Consider the following 25,048-nt stretch of genomic DNA (forward strand, 5'->3'; position numbering starts at 1 on the left):
AGCAATAGTGACACAGCAATAGAGACAGCAATAGAGACACAGCAATAGTGACACAGCAATAGAGACAGCAATAGAGACACAGCCATAGTGACACAGCAATAGAGACAGCAATAGAGACACAGCAATAGTGACACAGCAATAGAGACAGCAATAGAGACACAGCAATAGTGACACAGCAATAGAGACAGCAATAGAGACACAGCAATAGTGACACAGCAATAGAGACAGCAATAGTGACACAGCAATAGAGACACAGCAATAGAGACACAGCAATAGAGACACAGCAATAGAGACAGCAATAGTGACACAGCAATAGAGACACAGCAATAGTGACACAGCAATAGTGACACAGCAATAGAGACACAGCAATAGAGACACATCAATAGAGACACAGCAATAGAGACAGCAATAGAGACACAGCAATAGAGACAGCAATAGTGACACAGCAATAGAGACACAGCAATAGTGACACAGCAATAGAGACAGCAATAGTGACACAGCAATAGAGACACAGCAATAGAGACAGCAATAGTGACACAGCAATAGAGACACAGCAATAGAGACAGCAATAGAGACACAGCAATAGAGACAGCAATAGAGACACAGCAATAGAGACAGCAATAGTGACACAGCAATAGAGACACAGCAATAGAGACACAGCAATAGAGACACAGCAATAGAGACACAGCAATAGTGACACAGCAATAGTGACACAGCAATAGTGACACAGCAATAGAGACACAGCAATAGAGACACAGCAATAGTGACACAGCAATAGAGACACAGCAATAGAGACACAGCAATAGTGACACAGCAATAGAGACACAGCAATAGTGACACAGCAATAGAGACACAGCAATAGAAACACAGCAATAGAGACACAGCAATAGTGACAGCAATAGAGACACAGCAATAGTGACACAGCAATAGAGACACAGCAATAGAGACAGCAATAGTGACACAGCAATAGAGACAGCAATAGTGACACAGCAATAGTGACACAGCAATAGAGACACAGCAATAGTGACACAGCAATAGAGACACAGCAATAGAGACACAGCAATAGTGACACAGCAATAGAGACACAGCAATAGAGACAGCAATAGAGACACAGCAATAGAGACACAGCAATAGTGACACAGCAATAGAGACACAGCAATAGTGACACAGCAATAGAGACACAGCAATAGAGACACAGCAATAAAGACACAGCAATAGTGACACAGCAATAGAGACAGCAATAGAGACACAGCAATAGAGACACAGCAATAGAGACACAGCAATAGTGACAGCAATAGAGACACAGCAATAGAGACACAGCAATAGAGACACAGCAATAGTGACAGCAATAGAGACACAGCAATAGAGACACAGCAATAGAGACACAGCAATAGAGACAGCAATAGAGACACAGCAATAGTGACACAGCAATAGAGACACAGCAATAGTGACACAGCAATAGAGACACAGCAATAGAGACACAGCAATAGTGACACAGCAATAGAGACACAGCAATAGAGACACAGCAATAGAGACACAGCAATAGAGACACAGCAATAGAGACACAGCAATAGTGACACAGCAATAGAGACACAGCAATAGTGACACAGCAATAGAGACACAGCAATAGAGACACAGCAATAGTGACACAGCAATAGTGACACAGCAATAGAGACACAGCAATAGAGACAGCAATAGAGACACAGCAATAGTGACACAGCAATAGAGACACAGCAATAGAGACAGCAATAGAGACACAGCAATAGTGACACAGCAATAGAGACACAGCAATAGTGACACAGCAATAGTGACACAGCAATAGAGACACAGCAATAGAGACACAGCAATAGTGACACAGCAATAGAGACACAGCAATAGAGACACAGCAATAGTGACACAGCAATAGAGACACAGCAATAGTGACACAGCAATAGAGACACAGCAATAGAGACACAGCCATAGAGACACAGCAATAGTGACACAGCAATAGAGACACAGCCATAGAGACACAGCAATAGTGACACAGCAATAGAGACACAGCAATAGTGACACAGCAATAGAGACACAGCAATAGAGACACAGCAATAGAGACACAGCAATAGAGACACAGCAATAGAGACACAGCAATAGAGACACAGCAATAGTGACACAGCAATAGAGACACAGCCATAGTGACACAGCAATAGAGACACAGCAATAGAGACACAGCAATAGTGACACAGCAATAGAGACACAGCAATAGAGACAGCAATAGAGACACAGCAATAGTGACACAGCAATAGAGAAACAGCAATAGTGACACAGCAATAGTGACACAGCAATAGTGACACAGCAATAGAGACACAGCAATAGTGACACACCAATAGAGACACAGCAATAGTGACACAGCAATAGAGACACAGCAATAGTGACACAGCAATGGAGACAGCGATAGTGACAAAACAATAGTGACACAGCAATAGAGACACAGCAATAGTGACACAGCAATAGTGACACAGCAATGGAGACAGCGATAGTGACAAAGCAATGGTGAATCAGCAATAATGACACAGCAAGATCATAATGTGGAATATTTTATAAAAAATACAAAAACAGGACTAATATATAAATGTGGTCTATTTTAGTTATAATACTGGTTGTTGTGTTGGTTGATGTCTGTTTCTTAGATGAAAATTAAAAGCCAATGCCATGACACACATGATTATAATGCAATAATGGGGAAGCATGAACATGGTGTGAATGATGAATGTGATGTTTTAGAAAAAGTGGAGCATGTATTTTTTAAATGTAACAAATATGATGGTCAATGTAGTAATCTATTTAATCATATAAAGGATAGAGCAGGTAATGTCAGGGATCTGTTGAGAAGCGGTTTGAGAGATCCTCAGATATATTGGGCTGTTTTATTCTGTTTAAAGAATACAGGACTAGAGCACAGGATATAATGTATGGGGATGGAGATGATCCTGCCCATCCTGGAGACTGAGGAGTCAGAGAGGAAGCTGAGCTGAACACCAGCAGAGGGAGGCTGGGCATTATGCCATCACACAACACTATAAATACAGATGCTCCACCCCTGTAAGCTATACAGGCACGGAGAAGAGGAAGAAGAAGAAGAAGAAGAAGAAGAAGAAGAAGAACTCTCAGTCACAGTTCTGTTTGCTTGTGGGAAGGTAAGGAGGGTTATCGCTGTTTTCTGGGATATCTATTTCATTTCTTTAATTATATCGGCTATCCATGCTGGTTAAAGAAATATCTTGTTGTAAGGATGTGTATTTAGTCATGTGTGATTATTTTTTATGGATGGTTTTGTATTTGTAACATTATTTATTGCTTTGTAAATTCCTTGTGGCAGAGCAAATATTTTATTTATATTATATTAGAGTTTGAGGTTTATTTGGGGTTTTATTCTTTGTATTTTGGATACATCTGACATTTATCTGCATTTGTCATAAGTTCTATTTTATTTTGAATCTACTTACTACACTGGAAGTTTGCGAATGTGATTAGTATTAGTTCAGTGTTATTTTGATGTAGATTGGTTGAGTTTCTAGTGTAAAGCTGTGGCAGAATGTGCTGAATGTGGAAATGTGGCTGTTTGCTGACTCATCTCAATCTTATGAAAGTGCGTATCTATAGCACAAATTCTATTTATTGTGAAATTTTACAGCAAAAATTAGTTTTTACGTGCATATCATATGCATGCACATTATATATGCACGTAACCCAGACTACTAACCCTACCCCATGTGTTTATCATATGCACATAAAAACATATTCTTGCTTATAAATTAGACAAAAACTACTATTAGTTATATGTGCTATAGATATGCATTTCATGAGAAGGTGATTGCTGACTAGTGGCTGATGAGGAGAAAGAGCCTCATAAGCAGAATAATCTGCTCTGCTTCGAAGGACATGCAACCTCACATCAATACAATGCAGAGACAATAACTGCGGTAGTACTGCAATACAGCTGAAGCAGTGCTACAATAAACTGCAATATAACTGCGGTAGTACTGCAATAGAGCTGAAGCAGTGCTACAATAATACTGCAATATAACTGCGGTAGTACTGCAATACAGCTGAAGCGCTGCTACAATAATACTGTAATATAACTGCGGTAGTACTGCAATAGAGCTGAAGCGGTGCTACAATAATACTGCAATATAACTGCGGTAGCACTGCAATAGAGCTGAAGCGCTGCTACAATAATACTGCAATATAACTGCGGTAGTACTGCAATAGAGCTGAAGCGGTGCTACAATAATACTGCAATATAACTGTGGTAGTACTGCAATACAGCTGAAGCAGTGCTACAATAGAGCTAAAGCAATGCTACAATAATACTGCAATATAACTGAAGCAGTACTGCAATACAGCTGAAGCAGTGCTACAATAATGCTGCAATATAACTGCAGTAGTACTGCAATACAGCTGAAGCAGTGCTACAATAATACTGCAATATAACTGCGGTAGTACTGCAATACAGCTGAAGCCGTGCCACAATAATACTGTAATATAACTGCGGTAGTACTGCAATACAGCTGAAGCGGTGCTACAATAATACTGCAATATAACTGCGGTAGTACTGCAATACAGCTGAAGCAGTGCTACAATAATACTGTAATATAACTGCGGTAGTACTGCAATACAGCTGAAGCAGTGCTACAATAATACTGTAATATAACTGCGGTAGTACTGCAATACAGCTGAAGCGGTGCTACAATAATACTGCAATATAACTGCGGTAGTACTGCAATACAGCTGAAGCGGTGCTACAAAAATACTGCAATATAACTGCGGTAATACTGCAATACAGCTGAAGCGGTGCTACAAAAATACTGCAATATAAATGCGGTAGTACTGCAATACAGCTGAAGCGGTGCTATAATAATACTGTAATATAACTGCGGTAGTACTGCAATACAGCTGAAGCGGTGCTATAATAATACTGTAATATAACTGCGGTAGTACTGCAATACAGCTGAAGCAGTGCTACAATAATACTGCAATATAACTGCGGTAGTACTGCAATACAGCTGAAGCGGTGCTACAATAATACTGTAATATAACTGCGGTAGTACTGCAATACAGCTGAAGCAGTGCTACAATAATACTGCAATATAACTGCGGTAGTACTGCAATAGAGCTGAACCAGTACTGCAATACATCTGAAGCAGTACTGCAATAATACTGTAATATAACTGCGGTTGTACTGCAATACAGCTGAAGCGGTGCTACAATAATACTGCAATATAACTGCGGTAGTACTGCAGTAGAGCTGAAGCAGTACTGCAATAATACTGTAATATAACTGCGGTAGTACTGCAAAACAGCTGAAGCAGTACTGCAATAATACTGTAATATAACTGCGGTAGTACTGAAATAAAGCTGAAGCAGTACTGCAATAATACTGCAATATAACTGCGGTAGTAATGCAATACAGCTGAAGCGATGCTACAATAATACTGCAATATAACTGCAGTAGTACTGCAATACAGCTGAAGCGGTGCTACAATAATACTGTAATATAACTGCGGTAGTACTGCAATAGAGTTGAAGCAGTACTGCAATAATACTGCAATATAAGTGCGGTAGTAATGCAATACAGCTGAAGCGGTGCTATAATAATACTGCAATATAACTGCGGTAGTACTGCAATACAGCTGAAGCGGTGCTACAATAATACTGTAATATAACTGCGGTAGTACTGCAATACAGCTGAAGCAGTGCTACAATAATACTGTAATATAACTGCGGTAGTACTGCAATACAGCTGAAGCGGTGCTACAATAATACTGTAATATAACTGCGGTAGTACTGCAATACAGCTGAAGCAGTGCTACAATAATACTGTAATATAACTGCGGTAGTACTGCAATACAGCTGAAGCAGTGCTACAATAATACTGTAATATAACTGCGGTAGTACTGCAATACAGCTGAAGCGGTGCTACAATAATACTGTAATATAACTGCGGTAGTACTGCTATACAGCTGAAGCGGTGCTACAATAATACTGTAATATAACTGCGGTAGTACTGCAATACAGCTGAAGCGGTGCTACAATAATACTGTAATATAACTACGGTAGTACTGCAATACAGCTGAAGCAGTGCTACAATAATACTGTAATATAACTGCGGTAGTACTGCAATACAGCTGAAGCGGTGCTACAATAATACTGCAATATAACTGCGGTAGTACTGCAATACAGCTGAAGCAGTGCTACAATAATACTGTAATATAACTGCGGTAGTACTGCAATACAGCTGAAGCAGTGCTACAATAATACTGTAATATAACTGCAATACATCTGAAGCAGTACTGCAATAATACTGTAATATAACTGCGGTTGTACTGCAATACAGCTGAAGCGGTGCTACAATAATACTGCAATATAACTGAGGCAGTACTGCAATACAGCTAAAGCAGTACTGCAATAATACTGTAATATAACTGCGGTAGTACTGAAATAAAGCTGAAGCAGTACTGCAATAATACTGCAATATAACTGCGGTAGTAATGCAATACAGCTGAAGCGATGCTACAATAATACTGTAATATAACTGCGGTAGTACTGCAATACAGCTGAAGCGGTGCTACAATAATACTGTAATATAACTGCGGTAGTACTGCAATAGAGTTGAAGCAGTACTGCAATAATACTGCAATATAAGTGCGGTAGTAATGCAATACAGCTGAAGCGGTGCTATAATAATACTGCAATATAACTGCGGTAGTACTGCAATACAGCTGAAGCAGTGCTACAATAATACTGTAATATAACTGCGGTAGTACTGAAATACAGCTGAAGCAGTGCTACAATAATACTGTAATGTAACTGCGGTAGTACTGCAATAGAGTTGAAGCAGTACTGCAATAATACTGCAATATAAGTGCGGTAGTGATGCAATACAGCTGAAGCGGTGCTATAATAATACTGCAATATAACTGCGGTAGTACTGCAATACAGCTGAATCGGTGCTACAATAATACTGTAATATAACTGCGGTAGTACTGCAATACAGCTGAAGCGGTGCTACAATAATACTGTAATATAACTGCGGTAGTACTGCAATACAGCTGAAGCAGTGCTACAATAATACTGTAATATAACTGCGGTAGTACTGCAATACAGCTGAAGCGGTGCTACAATAATACTGTAATATAACTGCGGTAGTACTGCAATACAGCTGAATCGGTGCTACAATAATACTGTAATATAACTGCGGTAGTACTGCAATACAGCTGAAGCGGTGCTAGAATAATACTGTAATATAACTGCGGTAGTACTGCAATACAGCTGAAGCGGTGCTACAAAAATACTGTAATATAACTGCGGTAGTACTGCAATACAGCTGAAGCGGTGCTACTATAATACTGTAATATAACTGCGGTAGTACTGCAATACAGCTGAAGCGGTGCTACAATAATACTGTAAAATAACTGCGGTAGTACTGCAATACAGCTGAAGCAGTGCTACAATAATACTGTATTATAACTGCGGTAGTACTGCAATAAAGCTGAAGCAGTGCTACAATAATACTGTAATATAACTGCGGTAGTACTGCAATACAGCTGAAGCGGTGCTACAATAATACTGTAATATAACTGCGGTACTACTGCAATACAGCTGAAGCAGTGCTACAATAATACTGTAATATAACTGCGGTAGTACTGCAATACAGCTGAAGCAGTGCTACAATAATACTGTAATATAACTGCAATACATCTGAAGCAGTACTGCAATAATACTGTAATATAACTGCGGTTGTACTGCAATACAGCTGAAGCGGTGCTACAATAATACTGCAATATAACTGAGGCAGTACTGCAATACAGCTAAAGCAGTACTGCAATAATACTGTAATATAACTGCGGTAGTACTGAAATAAAGCTGAAGCAGTACTGCAATAATACTGCAATATAACTGCGGTAGTAATGCAATACAGCTGAAGCGATGCTACAATAATACTGTAATATAACTGCGGTAGTACTGCAATACAGCTGAAGCGGTGCTACAATAATACTGTAATATAACTGCGGTAGTACTGCAATAGAGTTGAAGCAGTACTGCAATAATACTGCAATATAAGTGCGGTAGTAATGCAATACAGCTGAAGCGGTGCTATAATAATACTGCAATATAACTGCGGTAGTACTGCAATACAGCTGAAGCAGTGCTACAATAATACTGTAATATAACTGCGGTAGTACTGCAATACAGCTGAAGCAGTGCTACAATAATACTGTAATATAACTGCGGTAGTACTGCAATAGAGTTGAAGCAGTACTGCAATAATACTGCAATATAAGTGCGGTAGTAATGCTATACAGCTGAAGCGGTGCTATAATAATACTTCAATATAACTGCGGTAGTACTGCAATACAGCTGAATCGGTGCTACAATAATACTGTAATATAACTGCGGTAGTACTGCAATACAGCTGAAGCGGTGCTACAATAATACTGTAATATAACTGCGGTAGTACTGCAATACAGCTGAAGCAGTGCTACAATAATACTGTAATATAACTGCGGTAGTACTGCAATACAGCTGAAGCGGTGCTACAATAATACCGTAATATAACTGCGGTAGTACTGCAATACAGCTGGAGTGGTGCTACAATAATACTGCAATATAACTGCGGTAGTACTGCAATACAGCTGGAGTGATGCTACAATAATACTGCAATATAACTGCGGTAGTACTGCAATACAGCTGGAGTGGTGCTACAATAATACTGCAATATAACTGCGGTAGTACTGCAATACAGCTGAAGCGGTGCTACAATAATACCGTAATATAACTGCGGTAGTACTGCAATACAGCTGAAGCGGTGCTACAATAATACTGTAATATAACTGCGGTAGTACTGCAATACAGCTGGAGTGGTGCTACAATAATACTGCAATATAACTGCGGTAGTACTGCAATACAGCTGGAGTGGTGCTACAATAATACTGCAATATAACTGCGGTAGTACTGCAATACAGCTGAAGCGGTGCTACAATAATACCGTAATATAACTGCGGTAGTACTGCAATACAGCTGGAGCGGTGCTACAATAATACTGCAATATAACTGCGGTAGTACTATAATACTGCGCACATCAGATGCAATGAACAAATGTGTGATAGGTGTGCTCATCAGCTCTTTTTGTCTGAAAAATGTCCTGGACAACAATATTCTTGTTCCGTTTTTCAGGGAACAAGGTTACAGTCAAGTAATCGCAGACGTTCCCTTTCAAAAAGCTACACTTAATGTGTCGCTTGATTTTAAGCGCTATGGGGAACGAGAATACCAACGTCGTCGCACTTGAAGTGTCTGGACCCGCCACTTAAGGGTGTACATTCTTCTGGTGGAAGGGACCCTAACACTCAGAATAATCTCAATTACATCCGCTGGAAATCCAGCAAGGTGAAGGTTCCATAACTCGGGCCAGGGATGTAATATTATCCCCTGCATCTAAGACATGGGATCTCTTAGTGGAACTAAAAGGGACATTGCACTGTCAATCAATCCCTGTGTGTACCTGTCTGGATAACAGATCTGCTCCCACATTCATACCTCCAGGAATATAAACTGCCTTGGGGGCAGGAACTTGTCCTGAGCCCAAAGCAGAACATGCTGCGCTAGTTTGTTTAAATGGCACAAACACAGTCCACGCAGGTGATTGATATGAGTGACTACTGCAGTGTTGTCCAGTTGCACCAGGACGTAGTAGCCTTTTAACTGCCTGAGAAAGTATTTCAAGGCCAGAAATATGGTCATTATTTTGAGACAACTGATGTACCAATCGAGGTGACGGCCACTCCAGACCCCTTGGGACAGGGAAGCGTTGTTAGTATCTGACGATGACAACACTGACCTGGAGTGGGACCCAAGGTGAAAAACCGGGGTCTGAACCACATAAAAAAGGGTACGAAGTCTGCAGCATGTAAACTTTATTCACCTTTGGGGAGTGGCCCTTGGAAATCCCCTGGCTCTGAGCCACAACTGAAACGGTCTCATGTGCAGAAGGCCCATAGGTATAACCGTGGATACAGCTGCCATGATTTTTAACTTATCAAATGCCTTGTTGTGTTTTTTAGCCTCCCTGAATTTACTTACTACAACGTTGACTGAACTGCCAAATAGACCAGATGGCACCACAGAAGCGTCAAGGAAAAAAACTCTTTCCTTTTGTCTCTTTCCTTGATGCCAGCGAGGTTATGTCACAGATGTCGCTCCGTGGGTGACCATAGCACCCATAGAATGGCTGATGGCATGGGCCATCAGCTTGGTCGCGTGCAGATACAAATCTCTGGCACACTAAAGCTCAGAAGAAAAAATAACCTCCTCACTGACATTTCCCTCACTCATGCACAGCTCTTTAAGCAGATCAGCCTGGTACACCTGTAACACTGCCATGGTGTGCAGGGCAGCACCAGCCTGACCCACTGGCCGAAACACTTTCCCTTCCATTGTGGATGTAATTCTGTATGGTCTGGAGGGAAGCGTAGGCTTTTTAAGTGATGATGTGCGAACCCAGAGAGAGATAACCCGCAAAGGTCTCTTCAACTTGGGGCATCATTTTATAACCTTGTGCCTTCGCACCTACGGTAGTTGAATAAACTGATGTTGCATGCACAAAGACACAAGAAGAATAAGGTTTATTACAAGATTTAGATAGCTCTGCATCTACATCTGGAAAGAAGGGGCAGGATCACCTCTCTGATGCCACCTGGCAAAAATCTGTCATCTAATTTTGATCCTCTGCGGGTCTCTTGTTCCTTTGGCCAGTCTAAGTTAAGATACGCAAGTGACTACCTCGAGTAACATATCATTTTATTTATCATCACCCGATGAGTACTCGGAGGCAGTGCACTCAATATCCATGTCAACAAGAGAACCAGCATCCCCAGCCCAGTTTGAAGAAGCACAGAAGCGCACTCCAGAAGCGGGCAGAAGGACCTCTCGATCTGGTAAAAATGCAAGAGAAAGGAATGGACCAGTCTCTTGCTCATTACGCAGATCGACACGCAAGCCCAATGACATGAAGGACGCCAAGGCTCGTTCTTCCCACACGAATGCAAGCCTGGAGTGGAGCGCTTTAAGTCAAGTCAAGTCAACTTCATTTATACAGCACTTTTACAATGCCGATAGTTTCAAAGCAGCTTCACAGTGTTAAACAGGAAAATAAGCTCACAGTGTTAACACTTTGCGTTTTCAGGGGCTGCCACTGTGTGACATTCCCCCAGACATAATACGCAGGAATCATGCAGGTCTCTTACTGGATTCACATGCCATGACTCACAAATTATTTTATTTTTTTACTCCTTTTTTTCATTAAGAGAGAAAGATTAAGAGAGCTTGAACAAGCTTGATCCAACATTATTTCAACAGTAACTGTTGAGGCAAAAGTGATACTGAACAATAACACTTTGTAATGTTAATTCAATGCAGTTAGTGTTGACACATTAACATTAACTCCATATTGTTTCAGTGATTGCTTGCTATCTGGGTGGAAAGTTGTTTTGGCTATCAGTGAGATCATTATAGAAGGACTACAATCACAGCATTCATTTGGTGTGGTGATTGAATGATTGTCTTATTCTGTGTTGCAGGTTCAGACACGATGAACAACATTATTCCCAAGAGCAAAGCAAAAGGCACTGACATCTGTTCAGTGAGCAAATACTATTATATAATCCGCTCTGATCTCGGCTACTATATGAAGATAGGTAGCATCAATAAAGGTTCAGACATCTCTATTTTCAGTCTGCACCCTTCCTGCCAAAATGGAGACCATTACCTTGGTAGTGGAGATGGCTCCTTTTTCATCATCAAGGGCGATTCCTACCGCAAAGTCACCGACCTGACGACAGACAGCGATGCTAAGGTATACTGCCTTCATCCCATCTGCCAAGGTGGAGACCACTACTTCTCAGCCTTTGGCAAGTTTTTCATCATCTTCCAAGAAAAGGGCACTTACCGAACAACAACAAACCTTACTCTAAACTCAGATGCTGTGGTAATGACCCTACATCCCAACTGCAGAAACGGTCTCTATTACTGGGGCATGTCAAACGACTGCTTCTTCCTCAAGCCAGTGTCAAAGTGGGGGGTTGAGTACTACAAAGGTACCGACTTCAGCAAAGATAAGTGCATTGGTGTATATTCTGTTCATCCCGATGTTGTTAACTTCCTTCCTGGTGGGCTGTCAGTAACAAAAGGCCCAGCCTTTGGCATTTGGGAGAATATTAAAACTATAACCAATGACAGCAATACACCAGTGGAATGGCAAAAGAAAATCAATAAAAAGGTTGGATACAATAAAGAGAAGATGTCTGAGATCACACACAACTGGAACATAGCAGCATCAGCCTCGATTGAATCGGGAGATCTTGCAGCATTAATTGTGAAGAGTCAGTTCTCCATTTCTGCAGAATATGGAGGTTCACATCTCAGCACCAAAAGCGATAGCTGGAATGAAATGACTGAAGAGGAAGAACAACTCACATTTGAGCTGAAGCCAAACAAGTCTTTATATCTGTTGCAGTACAAAATGGGTTTTGGTGAAGAGCCAGTGTTGTTCTGGCGTGATTTAAAGATTGACAATGAGCCAAACCCTTCAACTGAAGTCCCACTGCCACCCGTATAATCATGAAAACATATCAGGATGGTTTAACTCCAAGGATAATCAAGTGCTTTAGTTAAATTAAAACTTCTCAAGCAATTATTTAGAGATCTGCATGCATTGCTTAAAATTATGTGGGAATTGGTTTCTATACTATATATATATATATCTATCTATATCGTTACTATATATATATATATATATATATATATATATATATATATATATATATATATATATATATATATATATATATCTCGTTAATATGCAGCAGATGCTGGAAACCAGAGTTGCAGGACCTGCAGGATTTTTCTGAAGAATGACGGGCAGTTTAACTACTCAGCACAAACTAGGGACATTTGTGTAAATCAGTCCTTTTGTCTTGTGGACTACATGTGAACATCTGTTAAGTGAATTATCTTAGTTAGTCGAGGCAGCATTAAATACAATACAACATGCAACTGTCATGATCCCTCTTAGTTAGTTTTCAGATTCTGTGAGGTGTATGTAACCTTTTGTTTACACACAATTCTATGTATCTTCTGTTGTGTTGGGTGAACATCTGGTCATGTTAATCTCCTTCAAAGTCAAGTCATCTAAACAAAAGAAATTAAAGGAAACCCCTGTGACAGAAAAGGGAAGACGTGTGCGGTGGTGTGTTATCTGCAGTGTTTTGTGTTATAATCATTTGCAAAACGCTGAAATTTGTCCCATCAAGACCTCATTTATTGAATCTGGAGTAACACAAATAGATATGAGGACTGGTGCAGCAGTTAGAACAGTCTGCGGCAGAAATTCACGATGCTGAGAAAGACAAAGAATCAAATTAACGTTAAGAAAACCAGATAAAGCGTCAGTCCGTAACTTTTAGTTAAAAATAATCCAATTTCAAATTTTAAGCAAGTACATAACTGGCATGTTCAAAACTATCCCCTTACCTTAGCCCGAATCACAACCGTACTTTTATAATAGCATGATATAGCATGTTATTGTACTGATGGATTTCCATGGAAAATTCCAGCATTTCTTTTCGTCATTACGTCTGTATACATAAAGAAGGAGTCCGGACCGGCTAGTAGTAGTATCACATGTGAGGGGATTGCAATATTCCTCACAGCAGCTGGAATAATTAAACTGATAATTTTGATGGTGCATTGTAATGCAAAAAGGCCTAAATGACATCAGCAGTGACAAATGGAGATTCACCCATAGTCAGACCCGTGTACAGAAAATAAAATGTACAGAAGGCAGAAGGCTTTACGTAACATTATGTAGTGAAATGAAAAATCCTGTTTGACATTTGTGCTGGCTACTGTATACAGGCCACCAGGGAAAGCAAAAAATAATTTGCTGATTTTCTATCAAAGTTAGTACTGGCTGCAGATAAAGTCTTAATTGTTGGTGATTTTAATATCCATGTAGATAATGAAAAAACACATTGGGATTGACATTTAGAGACATTCTAAACTCTATTGGTGTTAGGCCACACAAAAGTCACCACCCGTGCAGTTGGTCAGGCGATGTCCACCTTGGTGGTCCAGGAACGCCATCTCTGGCTCAACCTGGCGGATATGAAGGAGCGATAAATATCGATTTCTGGACTCTCACATTTCCCAGGTTGGGCTATTCAGCAACGCGGTCGAGAGCTTTTCCCAGCAGTTCTCAGCTGTCCAGAAGCAGACGGAGGCGATCAAACACATCCTTCCCCGGCGGACCTATCCACCAGGTGCAGGTCCTCCTGCCCTCCGCTGCACCCGTTTCTTAATGTGACATTTCTGTCAGGTCCATAAGTCTAAAACACACATGACAATAAAAATGATATAGAATATTTTTATTTAATAAATTGAAATCAGTTGAATTCTGAATTTAATTTGTTTTGGAGGTATGGCTCTATTCAGGAAGTTCTCACAGTTTAGGACTGGGAGAGCTTAACTATTCCCCCTATGAACAGAGCAGCAACGATGACAAAACAAATGCCACGTTATACACGACAAGAGGAGGTGGGGAGGTGGCAGGCTGCAAAGAAGCGAACAGCAAGTAGTAAGAGCGATCGGAATCTGCTTTAAATACGACGCCTTGTTTGTGTAACCATTAGCAGCGAGGGGAGTTGAAACAGCTGATGAGACTTCAGATGAGACTCCAGACTTGTTCAAGATCCATTGGCGCTGCGTAGACTGATCAGCATATGACATCAAAGTACCGCGAGAATGATTGCAGAGCAAACTACTCTTTATGCTTTTGAATCTCTCTCGCTGTATGTTGATATCATACACCGATCGGTCTGCGCAGCGCCAATGGATCTCGAACAAGCCTTGTGTTGTTGCCAATAGCGTTAGCAGTAGTGGTGGGAAGTTCAGATCATTTTACTGACTCGGATCTTTGAATCTCGTTCAGCAAAATGAACAAATCTTTTTTCAATTAATTTAATTAATTTAAGCAGAATCAAATTAAAATGTTACATGTTACATTTTTCAACTCATTTAGTACTTTTGGAATAAAAAAATAAACTTTAAGCTAATGCAGTCATGGCCAAACTTTGAGAATAAAAATGATTAATTAATTGCTTAGTTTGCCTCACATCCCGATCCAAATTGTTCTTTCTTTAGTCACTTCACATTTAATCACATCTGTTCCCTAGAAAGATTAGTAGCCTACACCTCTCGTGACTTCTGGTTCGAGCCGTTAGTCCCGTCATCATGTCTGATCCAGGCCGAGACAGCCTGATATATTACATGCGTCCGGAAACAGAAAAGATTAGTTCTCTCGAGTCTTCGAGTCATTTGTTCATCAAGTCCCAGCCCCATATAGGCAAGGCTATGCAGTCACCGGAAAAAGAAGAGATTCAAGTCCTCATAGGCTGAATGCAGAAGCAGTTTATCTCTTGAGTTTGCTCGTTCAAGTTGTTCTTCGGGTCTGACTCTGAGTCTCGTTTTTTTTGTCACATGACCGCTCCGGTTCAGTGTCTCACAAGTCACAATACAACATTACAGTCGTATTACTGACTGCATGTTGTTATATATTTATTATTATAAAATCATCAGAAGATATGGCCAATTAACTGTTATTATGCCTATCCAATCAATCAATCAATCAATCAATCAACTTTATTTATATAGCGCTTTTACAATCACGATTGTCTCAAAGCAGCTTCAGTGTCAAACAGGATAATACTGCAGCAGAATTAGATTTGGCTGTACAGTCGTTCTGGAGTAAACAGTGATGTTATCAGCTTATCTTAATTTATCATAGAGCGACAATGTTGGCAGATCAGTATTATAGTTTATAGAATTATTTAAAACCTAATTCATAAATTTTATTTGTATAATTAGTTGAATAACTTTGATCATAATTTTAGTGTCCCCAACTGAGCAAGCCAAGCCAAAGGCGACAGTGGCAAGGAACCAAAACTCCATCAGGGCATGATGGAGAAAAATAAACCTTGGGAGAAACCAGACTCAGTCGGGGTGCCAGTTCTCCTCTGGCCTCTGATCCATTCTGTTCTATCCATTCTGACCAACCCAGTGTGTCCAGGATTCATAGGAAAATCCAGTATTATAGGCCTACTAGATAAAATAAAAAAACTGAACTAAATTTTTTAAAATATTAATAAACCAATGCACTTGTTTTTGAGGAAGGTTGTGAATAAACTGTTTCTGTATCCAACACAGCTAGCACGTGACAAAAGAACGAGTTCTGGACTGAAGACTCAAGAGAATGAATCATTTCTGGTACAGACTGCATAGCCTTGCCTATGGGGCTGGAACTTGATGAAGAATTGACTCAAACCCGGACTCAAAAGATGAACTAATCAATTCTGTTCCCTGTACAGAACATATGGGATGTTGTGCATGCGCTGTCTGGTGACTCGATGCAATGTTCTCTCCCTACATTAATTGTGTCTCCAAGGGTTTGTACAGAGGATGACCAAGAACGGAAGTTGTTGAAATTCAAGGCTACAGGAACTTAATTGTCTTCATAAAAAAAAAGAGTTTTAACAGATATCTGTCAAGACTTATAATCGCAGGTGATGTGCAAAATGGAAAGAACATCTTATGATTTCTGATTATCTGGCTCCTTCTTGGAAGCTCTTGTACAAAGATGTCCGGGAGATTTGCAGAATATTGCACTGTGCGTTGCCTACAAATAAGTTTGTTTCTAAGTTAAATATGACTTTTGACGTCCTGCAATGTTTGTACCAAACCAGAGACTGTGTTTCATGTTTTTGCAGTATGTTCCAGGCTACTATCACTGTTTACTGTATTGGAAAGAATATTTGGAATTTTAGGTTTTTGATTTAACAAGATGCTTTTTGTTTATGGATGCAGATACTTGAAAGCACACAAAGAACAGTGTACTTTGACAAACTGTATAGTTGGACAAGCTGAATTAGCTGTTTGGAGGACTTGTAGAATGGCTGCTGATGGGAAAAACATAAGTGCACTACAATTTTTTACTGCTTTGGTTGAATCGATAATCAGAGTGATCGTCTCGGTTACGTATGTAACTCTCATTCCCTGAGGAGGGAACGGAGACGAGACGCTGACATGATCGCATTATGTTTACCTGCTGAGAAGCCAAGACTGAACTCTCGGCTGTGGCAGAGGGATATTACGTCTCCTCTCTCTCCTCAGGGAACGAGGTTTACATACGTAATCGAGACATTCCCTTTAGTTCAGTCACTCCGAGACACAAGAGATGTATTGGAAGCATATTCCATGTGGAGATATGCTAAGATGCCTACCTGTAGGGAGGACTTAGAGAATGCACATATGATCCGCTAAGGGCTGCATACGGAAATCACTGGGGTACCAGCCGAAGGTGGATTTTAACCCCAGGGGGTGGCAAGCTTGCCAAGACATCTGCTTGAAGAGGCTTACGGTGGAAATACATATGTGTTGGTCACCCGGAGGGGGAACCATGCACATGAAGGAACCTGGCCTGACACGAGTGTCTGGGCTAGATAGGGCAGACTTACTGGTGTCGCCGTCAAAAGTGCTGGAGGATCTCAGGGCTTCCGGAAAGCTCACCTGAGGAAAATATCGTAAGTATCCAGTCTGTGGAGCGGAATGGCGAGCAAGCGAAGACACCTGAGCCTAGTCCATTACCGGCCACTAGAGGATGCGAGTACATAGTCAGACATAGGCTCCACTCAGAGATTGTAGAATCTTGCGAGTGTGTTCGTTGTCGCCCAGCCTGCAGCTCTGCAGATGTCTGTTAGCAGAGCACCATGCGCTAAAGCCCAAGAGGAGGCCACACTCCGAGTGGAGTGTGCCCTGACCCCAAGGGGCCATGAACACCCTTGCTGCTGGTAAACCAAAACAATGGCGTCCACTATCCAGTGAGACAACCTCTGCTTTGAGAGAGCCTTTCCCTTCAGCTTCCCACCATAACAGACAAAGAGCTGGTCTGAGGTCCTGAACACAGCGTTCTGTCTACGTAAGTGCGAAGAGCGCGTATTGGACAGAGCAGTGCCCAGGTTGGGTTTGCCTTCCCCAAGGGCAGTGCTTGCAGTTTCACCACCTGGCTCTGAACGGAGTGGTGGTAACCTTGGGCACATATCCAGGCCTCACAATCATGTGAGAATTACCCACCCCGAATTCCAGGCACGCTACGTCAACCGAAAAGGCCTGCAGGTCCCCTACCCTCTTGATGGAGGCCAATGCGGTCAGGAGCGCTGTCTTCATTGACAGGAACTTGATATCTACTGACCGCAAAGGCTCAAAGGGAGGCCACTGCAGAGCATCTAAAACTACTAAGAGGTCCCTGTCACATGCCTGTCCTGTCGTGTGTGCACTTGTGGGTTTTGTTATGTTGAGCATGTGCTCGTGTCCCTGTCAGTTCCCTCCCCCTTGTTATCTGATTATTGGTTAATTTGCCCCACCTGTTCTCCCTCATTATCTGCCTTGTTTGTTCCCTTTATAATCTCCTTGTGTTTGTCAGTCTGGGTTGGATCCTTGTGTAATGTCTGCGTCTTCCGTCCTCCCCGTGATTCTGTTGGTTTGTTTAAGTTTGTATTTATATTATTCTATTATGTGTTTTTCCCCCTCGTGGGTTGTTGTTTTGAGTTTGTTTTATTTTATAATAAATGATCATTTTCTGCACTTGAGTCCTCGCACCCTTTTCCATTGTATGTGACGTGACAGAAGGATCCAACCAATATGAGGACTCAGCGGAGAAAGAGGTCACCGCAATCCCCTCCCTCTGCTATCTCCTGTCCCCTCTGGGACCGTATAGTCCAGTTTAGCTCCCTTAGAGCTATGCGGCAACAAGGAACTGATCTGAGGGAATTTGCACATGAGTTTAAGAGGGCTGCAGAGGGACTGGGATACAGAGATGAAACTCTTAAGGAGCTCTTCAATTATGCCCTCGACAAACCATTCGATTGGACTGTAATGAGGGCACTGGAGGGGGCAACATTCGAGGTGACTGTGGATTATTTCATTGGACAGCGGAGGAGGGCCCCTCTCCGGAGTCCGGTGGTACCTATGGATCCACTTCCGGTGGACCCTGTGCCGGTGGTCCCGGTGCCGGTGGATCGTGTTCCGGTGGTCCCAATGCCGATGGACCCAGTTCTGGTGGTCTTGAAACGGAGGAGGAGAAGGAAGGCTCCCTCCGTGCCTGTTCCAGTGGTCCCAGTTCAGGTGGATTATGTTCCGGTGGTCCCTGTGCCGGTGGATCGTGCTCCGGTGGTCCCTGTGCCGGTGGATCGTGCTCCGATGGTCCCTTTGCCGGTGGATCGTGCTCCGGTAGTCCCTGTGCCGGTGGATCGTGCTCCGGTAGTCCCTGTGCCGGTGGATCGTGCTCCGGTGGTCCCTGTGCCGGTGGATCGTGCTCCGGTGGTCCCTGTGCCGGTGGATCGTGTTCCGGTGGTCCCTGTGCCGGTGGATCGTGTTCCGGTGGTCCCTGTGCCGGTGGATCGTGTTCCGGTGGTCCCTGTGCCGGTGGATAGTGTTCCGGTGGTCCCTGTGCCGGTAGATCGTGTTCCGGTGGTCCCTGTGCCGGTGGACTCCGTTCCGGTGGTCCCGAGTCCGGAAACGGCCTGGAGGGCTGTGATGGGATGCTTTGTGGTGGCAGTCCTGCATGCGTGGAAGGAGCACAGGGCTTTATCCGAAGCCCCGGAGGCAGTTCCGGTGGTCCCAGTTCCGGTGGATCGTGTGCCGGTGGTCTCAGTTCCGGCGGATCGTGTTCCGGTGGTCCCTGTGCCGGTGGATCGTGTTCCGGTGGTCCCTGTGCCGGTGGATCATGTTCCGGTGGTCCCAGTTCCGGCAGATCATGTTCCGGTGGTCCCAATGCCAGCAGATCGTATTCCGGTGGTCCCAGTGCCGGTGGATACTGCTGGACTGGAGAAGTTTCCCCAACGCCCTGCCTGCGCCGCTGAGGCGCCCTGCTCTCCCTGCGCCGCTGAGGCGCCCTGCTCTCCCTGCGCCGCTGAGGCGCCCTGCTCTCCCTGCGCCGCTGAGGCGCCCTGCTCTCCCTGCGCCGCTGAGGCGCCCTGCTCTCCCTGCGCCGCTGAGGCGCCCTGCTCTCCCTGCGCCCCTGAGGCGCCCTGCTCTCCCTGCGCCGCTGAGGCGTCCTGCTCTCCGTGCTCTGCTGAGGCGTCCTGCTCTCCGTGCGCCGCTGAGGCGTCCTGCTCTCCGTGCGCCGCTGAGGCGTCCTGCTCTCCGTGCGCCGCTGAGGCGTCCTGCTCTCCGTGCGCCGCTGAGGCGTCCTGCTCTCCGTGCGCCGCTGAGGCGTCCTGCTCTCCGTGCGCCGCTGAGGCGTCCTGCTCTCCGTGCGCCGCTGAGGCGTCCTGCTCTCCGTGCGCCGCTGAGGCGTCCTGCTCTCCGTGCGCCGCTGAGGCGTCCTGCTCTCCGTGCGCCGCTGAGGCGTTCTGCTCTCACCGCGCCGCTGAGGCGTCCTGCTCTCACCGCGCCACTAAAGCGTCCTGCTCTCAACGCGCCTCCCTGGCGCCCCCTGCACTCACCGCGCCTCTCTGGCACCCTGCACTCACCGCGCCTCCCTGGCGTCCTGCTCTACCCGCACTGCCCTGGCTGCCTGAACTCTATGGGCCGCCCCGGCCGCTTGAACTTGGTGGGCCTCCCGAACTCGGTGGGCCGCCCTGGCCATTCGAACTTTGTGGGCCACCATGGCCTCCTGAACTTTTTGTTTTCCTCGTTCCTCCCTTGTTTACCCCTCCCTTGTCTGTACCTTCTTTGTCTGTCCCTCCCGTGCCCCCCTGGTCTGTCCCTCCCGTGCCCCCCTGGTCTGTCCCTCCCGTGCCCCCCTGGTCTGTCCCTCCCGTGCCCCCCTGGTCTGTCCCTCCCGTGCCTCCCTGGTCTGTCCCTCCCGTGCCTCCCTGGTCTGTCCCTCCCGTCCCTCCCTGGTCTGTCCCTCCCGTCCCTCCCTGGTCTGTCCCTCCCGTCCCTCCCTGGTCTGTCCCTCCCGTCCCGCCCGGGTCTGTCCCTCCCGTCCCTAGTGGAGCGTCTGGTAGCCGCTCCTTAAGGAGGGGGTAATGTCACATGCCTGTCCTGTCGTGTGTGCACTTGTGGGTTTTGTTATGTTGAGCATGTGCTCGTGTCCCTGTCAGTTCCCTCCCCCTTGTTATCTGATTATTGGTTAATTTGCCCCACCTGTTCTCCCTCATTATCTGCCTTGTTTGTTCCCTTTATAATCTCCTTGTGTTTGTCAGTCTGGGTTGGATCCTTGTGTAATGTCTGCGTCTTCCGTCCTCCCCGTGATTCTGTTGGTTTGTTTAAGTTTGTATTTATATTATTCTATTATGTGTTTTTCCCCCTCGTGGGTTGTTGTTTTGAGTTTGTTTTATTTTATAATAAATGATCATTTTCTGCACTTGAGTCCTCGCACCCTTTTCCATTGTATGTGACGTGACAGTCCCAAGAGGGTACGAGGGAGCACGAGGAGTATGTAATCTTCTCGCTCACCTCAGGAACCTGATGATCAGGTTTTGCTGACTTACCGGTTTGTTCTCCAGAAGTCATGGCAGGCAGATATTGCGGCCACATACACCTTGAGGATGTCTCCTTGAGAGAGACAGTATTTGATCCAACCCTTCCTGGAGTAAGGGTTCCTTCCTTCCTCCCTGTGGTCTGTGTGGGTCCTAATGCCCCAGTATAGTGATGGGGACACTATACTGTCAATGAGCACCATCCTTCGGATGAGACGTTAAACCGAGGTCCAGACTCTCTCTGGTCGTTAAAAATCCCAGAATGTCCTTCGATAAAGAGTAGGGGTGTAACCCCGGCATCCTGGCCAAATTTGCCCATTGGCCCCTGTCCATCATGGCCTCCTAATAATCCCCATATCCCGATTGGCTTAATCACTCTGTCTCTTCTCCACCAATCAGCTGGTGTGTGGTGGGCGTTCTAGCGCAAAATGGCTGCCGCCGCATCATCCAGGTGGATGCTGCACATTGGTGGTGGCTGAGGTGATTTCCCTCCTTCTATGTAAAGCACTTTGGGTGTCTAGAAAAGCGCTATATAAATGTAATAAATTATTTTATTTTATTTTTATTTTGGAGTAACGAGAGCACAGACCCGATCAGACATTTCCAGAGAGGGATGAGAGTGGCGTGGCCCAGGGGCGGCGTGCACTGCTGTCACTGTTCTCTGGGGCTAAGAGATGAGGACATGAGTTTTTTTCTAGGAGGAAGGATTTGCCCTCGGCGGGGAGCAGGCTGAGGCGACTGAGCCGACGGCTAGGTGCAGCAGCTGGATGCCAGGGCAGTATGTGTTAACCGCCTCAGTCTGCTTCTGGGTGGCCAAGAACTGTTGGGCGCAGTCCGCCAAAGAGGAGCGATGACAACTCAGATCATTACCTAATATCATGTATACTTAATTTAGCTAAGGCTGCAAAGCCATCCCCTCGCTTCAAATATGGCAGGACGATAACCGCTGCGACTAAAGATTGCTTTGTACATAATCTTCCTCATCAGTTCCATCTCCTCAGCATTACAGATAGCCAAGAGGAACTTGATGTTGGAACAGAAACTATTGACTCTCTCTTTACTAGCACTTTAGACATAGTTGCTCCCCGGCGCTTAGTTGCTCCCCGGAAGATTAAAGCAAATAATCCAACGCCGTGGTACAATGAGCACAATCGGGCCCTTAAAACAGCAGCCAGAAAAAGGAAGAAAACAAAACTGGAGGTTTTTTGCAATTTGTGGAAAGAGACCATGATTGCATACAGAAAGGCCATAAAAACTGCTAGATCTGCTTATTTCTCAACTCTTTTAGAAGAAAACAAACACAACCATAGGTATTTATTTGATACAGTGGTTAAATTAATTTAAAAAAATAAAGCTTCAACTTCTGACGTTTGTAAACAGCACAGCAGTAATGACTTTATGAACTTCTTCACTAGTAAGATTGATAAGATTAGGAATAAAATTATAACCATGCAGCCGTCTACTACAGTATCACTTCAGACAGTACATTTTAGTGTCACTGATGAAAAATTACACTCATTCACTACTATAGGAGAACACACACACACACACACACACACACACACACACACACACACACACACACACACACTCATTCACTACTATAGGAGGAGAAGAATTGGCTAAACTTTTTAAATCATCAAAATCAACAACCTGTATGCTTGACCCTATACCGACTAGGCTATTAAAAGAGATACTTCCAGAGGTCATAGATCCTCTGCTTAATATCATTAATTCATCCTTGACATTAGGATATGTACCGAAAACTTTTATGTTGGCTATAATTAAACCACTTATTAAAAAAATGCAACTTGATCCAAAAGAATTAGTCAATTACAGGCCAATCTCGAATCTATCGTTTCTATCAAAATTACTAGAAAAGGCCGTCTTCACAATTATGTTCCTTTTTAGAAAGAAATGGTATATGTGAGGATTTCCAGTCAGGATTTAGACCGTATATAGTACTGAGTATATAGTATAGTACATAGTACTGAGTAGAGTTTAGATTCTCTACCCGAGCCCGAGCCCGAACCTGACCCGAACCGACCCGCGGGCCGGGTCGGGCTGAGATTTACCTGCACTATCCTCGGGTCGGGTAGGGCCGGGCCCGTGATCAAGCGTTTGTTTTTTTAATCATTAGCCTACTTTACTAGTCTAATTGGGTGGGCAGAAAGCTATGCTATAATCAGAAATTATATATATTTAGCAAAGTAAGAACTAATACAACAACTAAGAAACAAATGTGTAGGCTACAAAGTTGCACAAGTCAGGATTAGTGTAAAAATGCGTGTTAAACTCACAGCTCGAGCAGTGATGAAGCGCAGCATTCTGAACAGAAACGCTCTGTGTCAAGAGCTGCTCGCGTGAACACTGCACTTTGCTTAACTAAATATCTTCGAATCGTTTCGTTTAAAAGTGGACATTTCAAGCTTTCTATACGCATATTTGTCATGTCTGTGAGGCGAGTAGCTGCTGAGTTTCGGTTTATTTATGAGACGCGCGCTCCAGTTCATGAGATGAAATGAAAGCAATCACTCCCACGACTTCACCTCGCGATTGTAGTCTGCTATTTGCTTTTTATTTATTAAATCCAGGCAACTAGCCCAAGAAACCTTTTTTAAAATTAAGATCCAATTTAAACAAAACGAAATAAATGCTTTCTACAAAACAAAACTTAATATTAAACTAAATATAACCACCAAAATCATTTCTGACCCAGTCGCATCTTTTCACTCATCATAATCAGATGAAATGTAAAAATAATATTATAATATTTAAACATAAATATGAAGGAAAAAACACATTGTTTAATGGCTACAACAAAGTAAGCTACAGATAAATGTCTGAGCTGGATTTGAGCAAACATCAGTTTACCGGTGAGCGGATCATGAGCGCGCGCCTGCGGATTATTGAGCGGAGTCAAGTCAACTTTATTTATAGCCTATAGCGCGTTTACAATGATGATTGTTTCAAAGCAGCTTCAAAGTGTTAAACATGAAAATATTGCAACAAAATGTAGTTTTATCATGAGCCTCTCCAGTCCGCTTCGCTGCGCTTTGCTCATTACAGGCTCGTTCTCGTCTAAACGCCCACGTATTGAACAATGGTCGGGTTTAAATCGGGCTCGGGCTCATAATTACAGTTAATGTGTCGGGCCGGGCCGGGCTCGGACACAACGTGCACGGGCTCGGGTAGGGTCGGGCTTGATTTTTTGAGCCCGATCTAACCTCTAGTACTGAGACTGCTCTAATTAGAGTTACAAATGATTTACTCTTATCATCTGATTGTGGTTGTATCTCTCTATTAGTGTTACTCGATCTAAGCGCTGCATTCGATACTATCGATCACAATATTCTTTTGAATAGAATCAAAAATTATGTTGGCATTAGTGGAACTGCATTGGCATGGATTAAATTGTACTTATCTGACCGTTATCCGTTTGTAGCAGTAAATGAAGAGATGTCACACCGATCACA

The 25,048-nt window shown here is 43.5% G+C and overlaps 1 protein-coding gene across 1 annotated transcript; it reads left to right on the forward strand.

Annotated features, from left to right (window-relative positions):
- The first annotated feature begins 3,097 nt into the window (after positions 1 to 3,097).
- On the forward strand, positions 3,098 to 12,789 carry LOC137075897 (uncharacterized). The gene is made up of 2 exons (XM_067444848.1): positions 3,098 to 3,173; positions 11,616 to 12,789. Exon 2 carries the CDS (start codon positions 11,627 to 11,629, stop codon positions 12,650 to 12,652), a length of 1,026 nt encoding a protein of 341 aa, XP_067300949.1. The 5' UTR covers positions 3,098 to 3,173; positions 11,616 to 11,626; the 3' UTR covers positions 12,653 to 12,789.
- Positions 12,790 to 25,048: the final 12,259 nt, after the last annotated feature.

This window comes from Pseudorasbora parva, chromosome 5 (assembly GCF_024679245.1).
Source record: "Pseudorasbora parva isolate DD20220531a chromosome 5, ASM2467924v1, whole genome shotgun sequence".
Taxonomy (NCBI): domain Eukaryota; kingdom Metazoa; phylum Chordata; class Actinopteri; order Cypriniformes; family Gobionidae; genus Pseudorasbora; species Pseudorasbora parva.

Excerpts from the sequence above, each read along its gene's own strand:
- LOC137075897 (XM_067444848.1), top strand. The coding sequence starts at position 11,627 with ATGAACAACATTATTCCCAAGAGCAAAGCAAAAGGCACTGACATCTGT.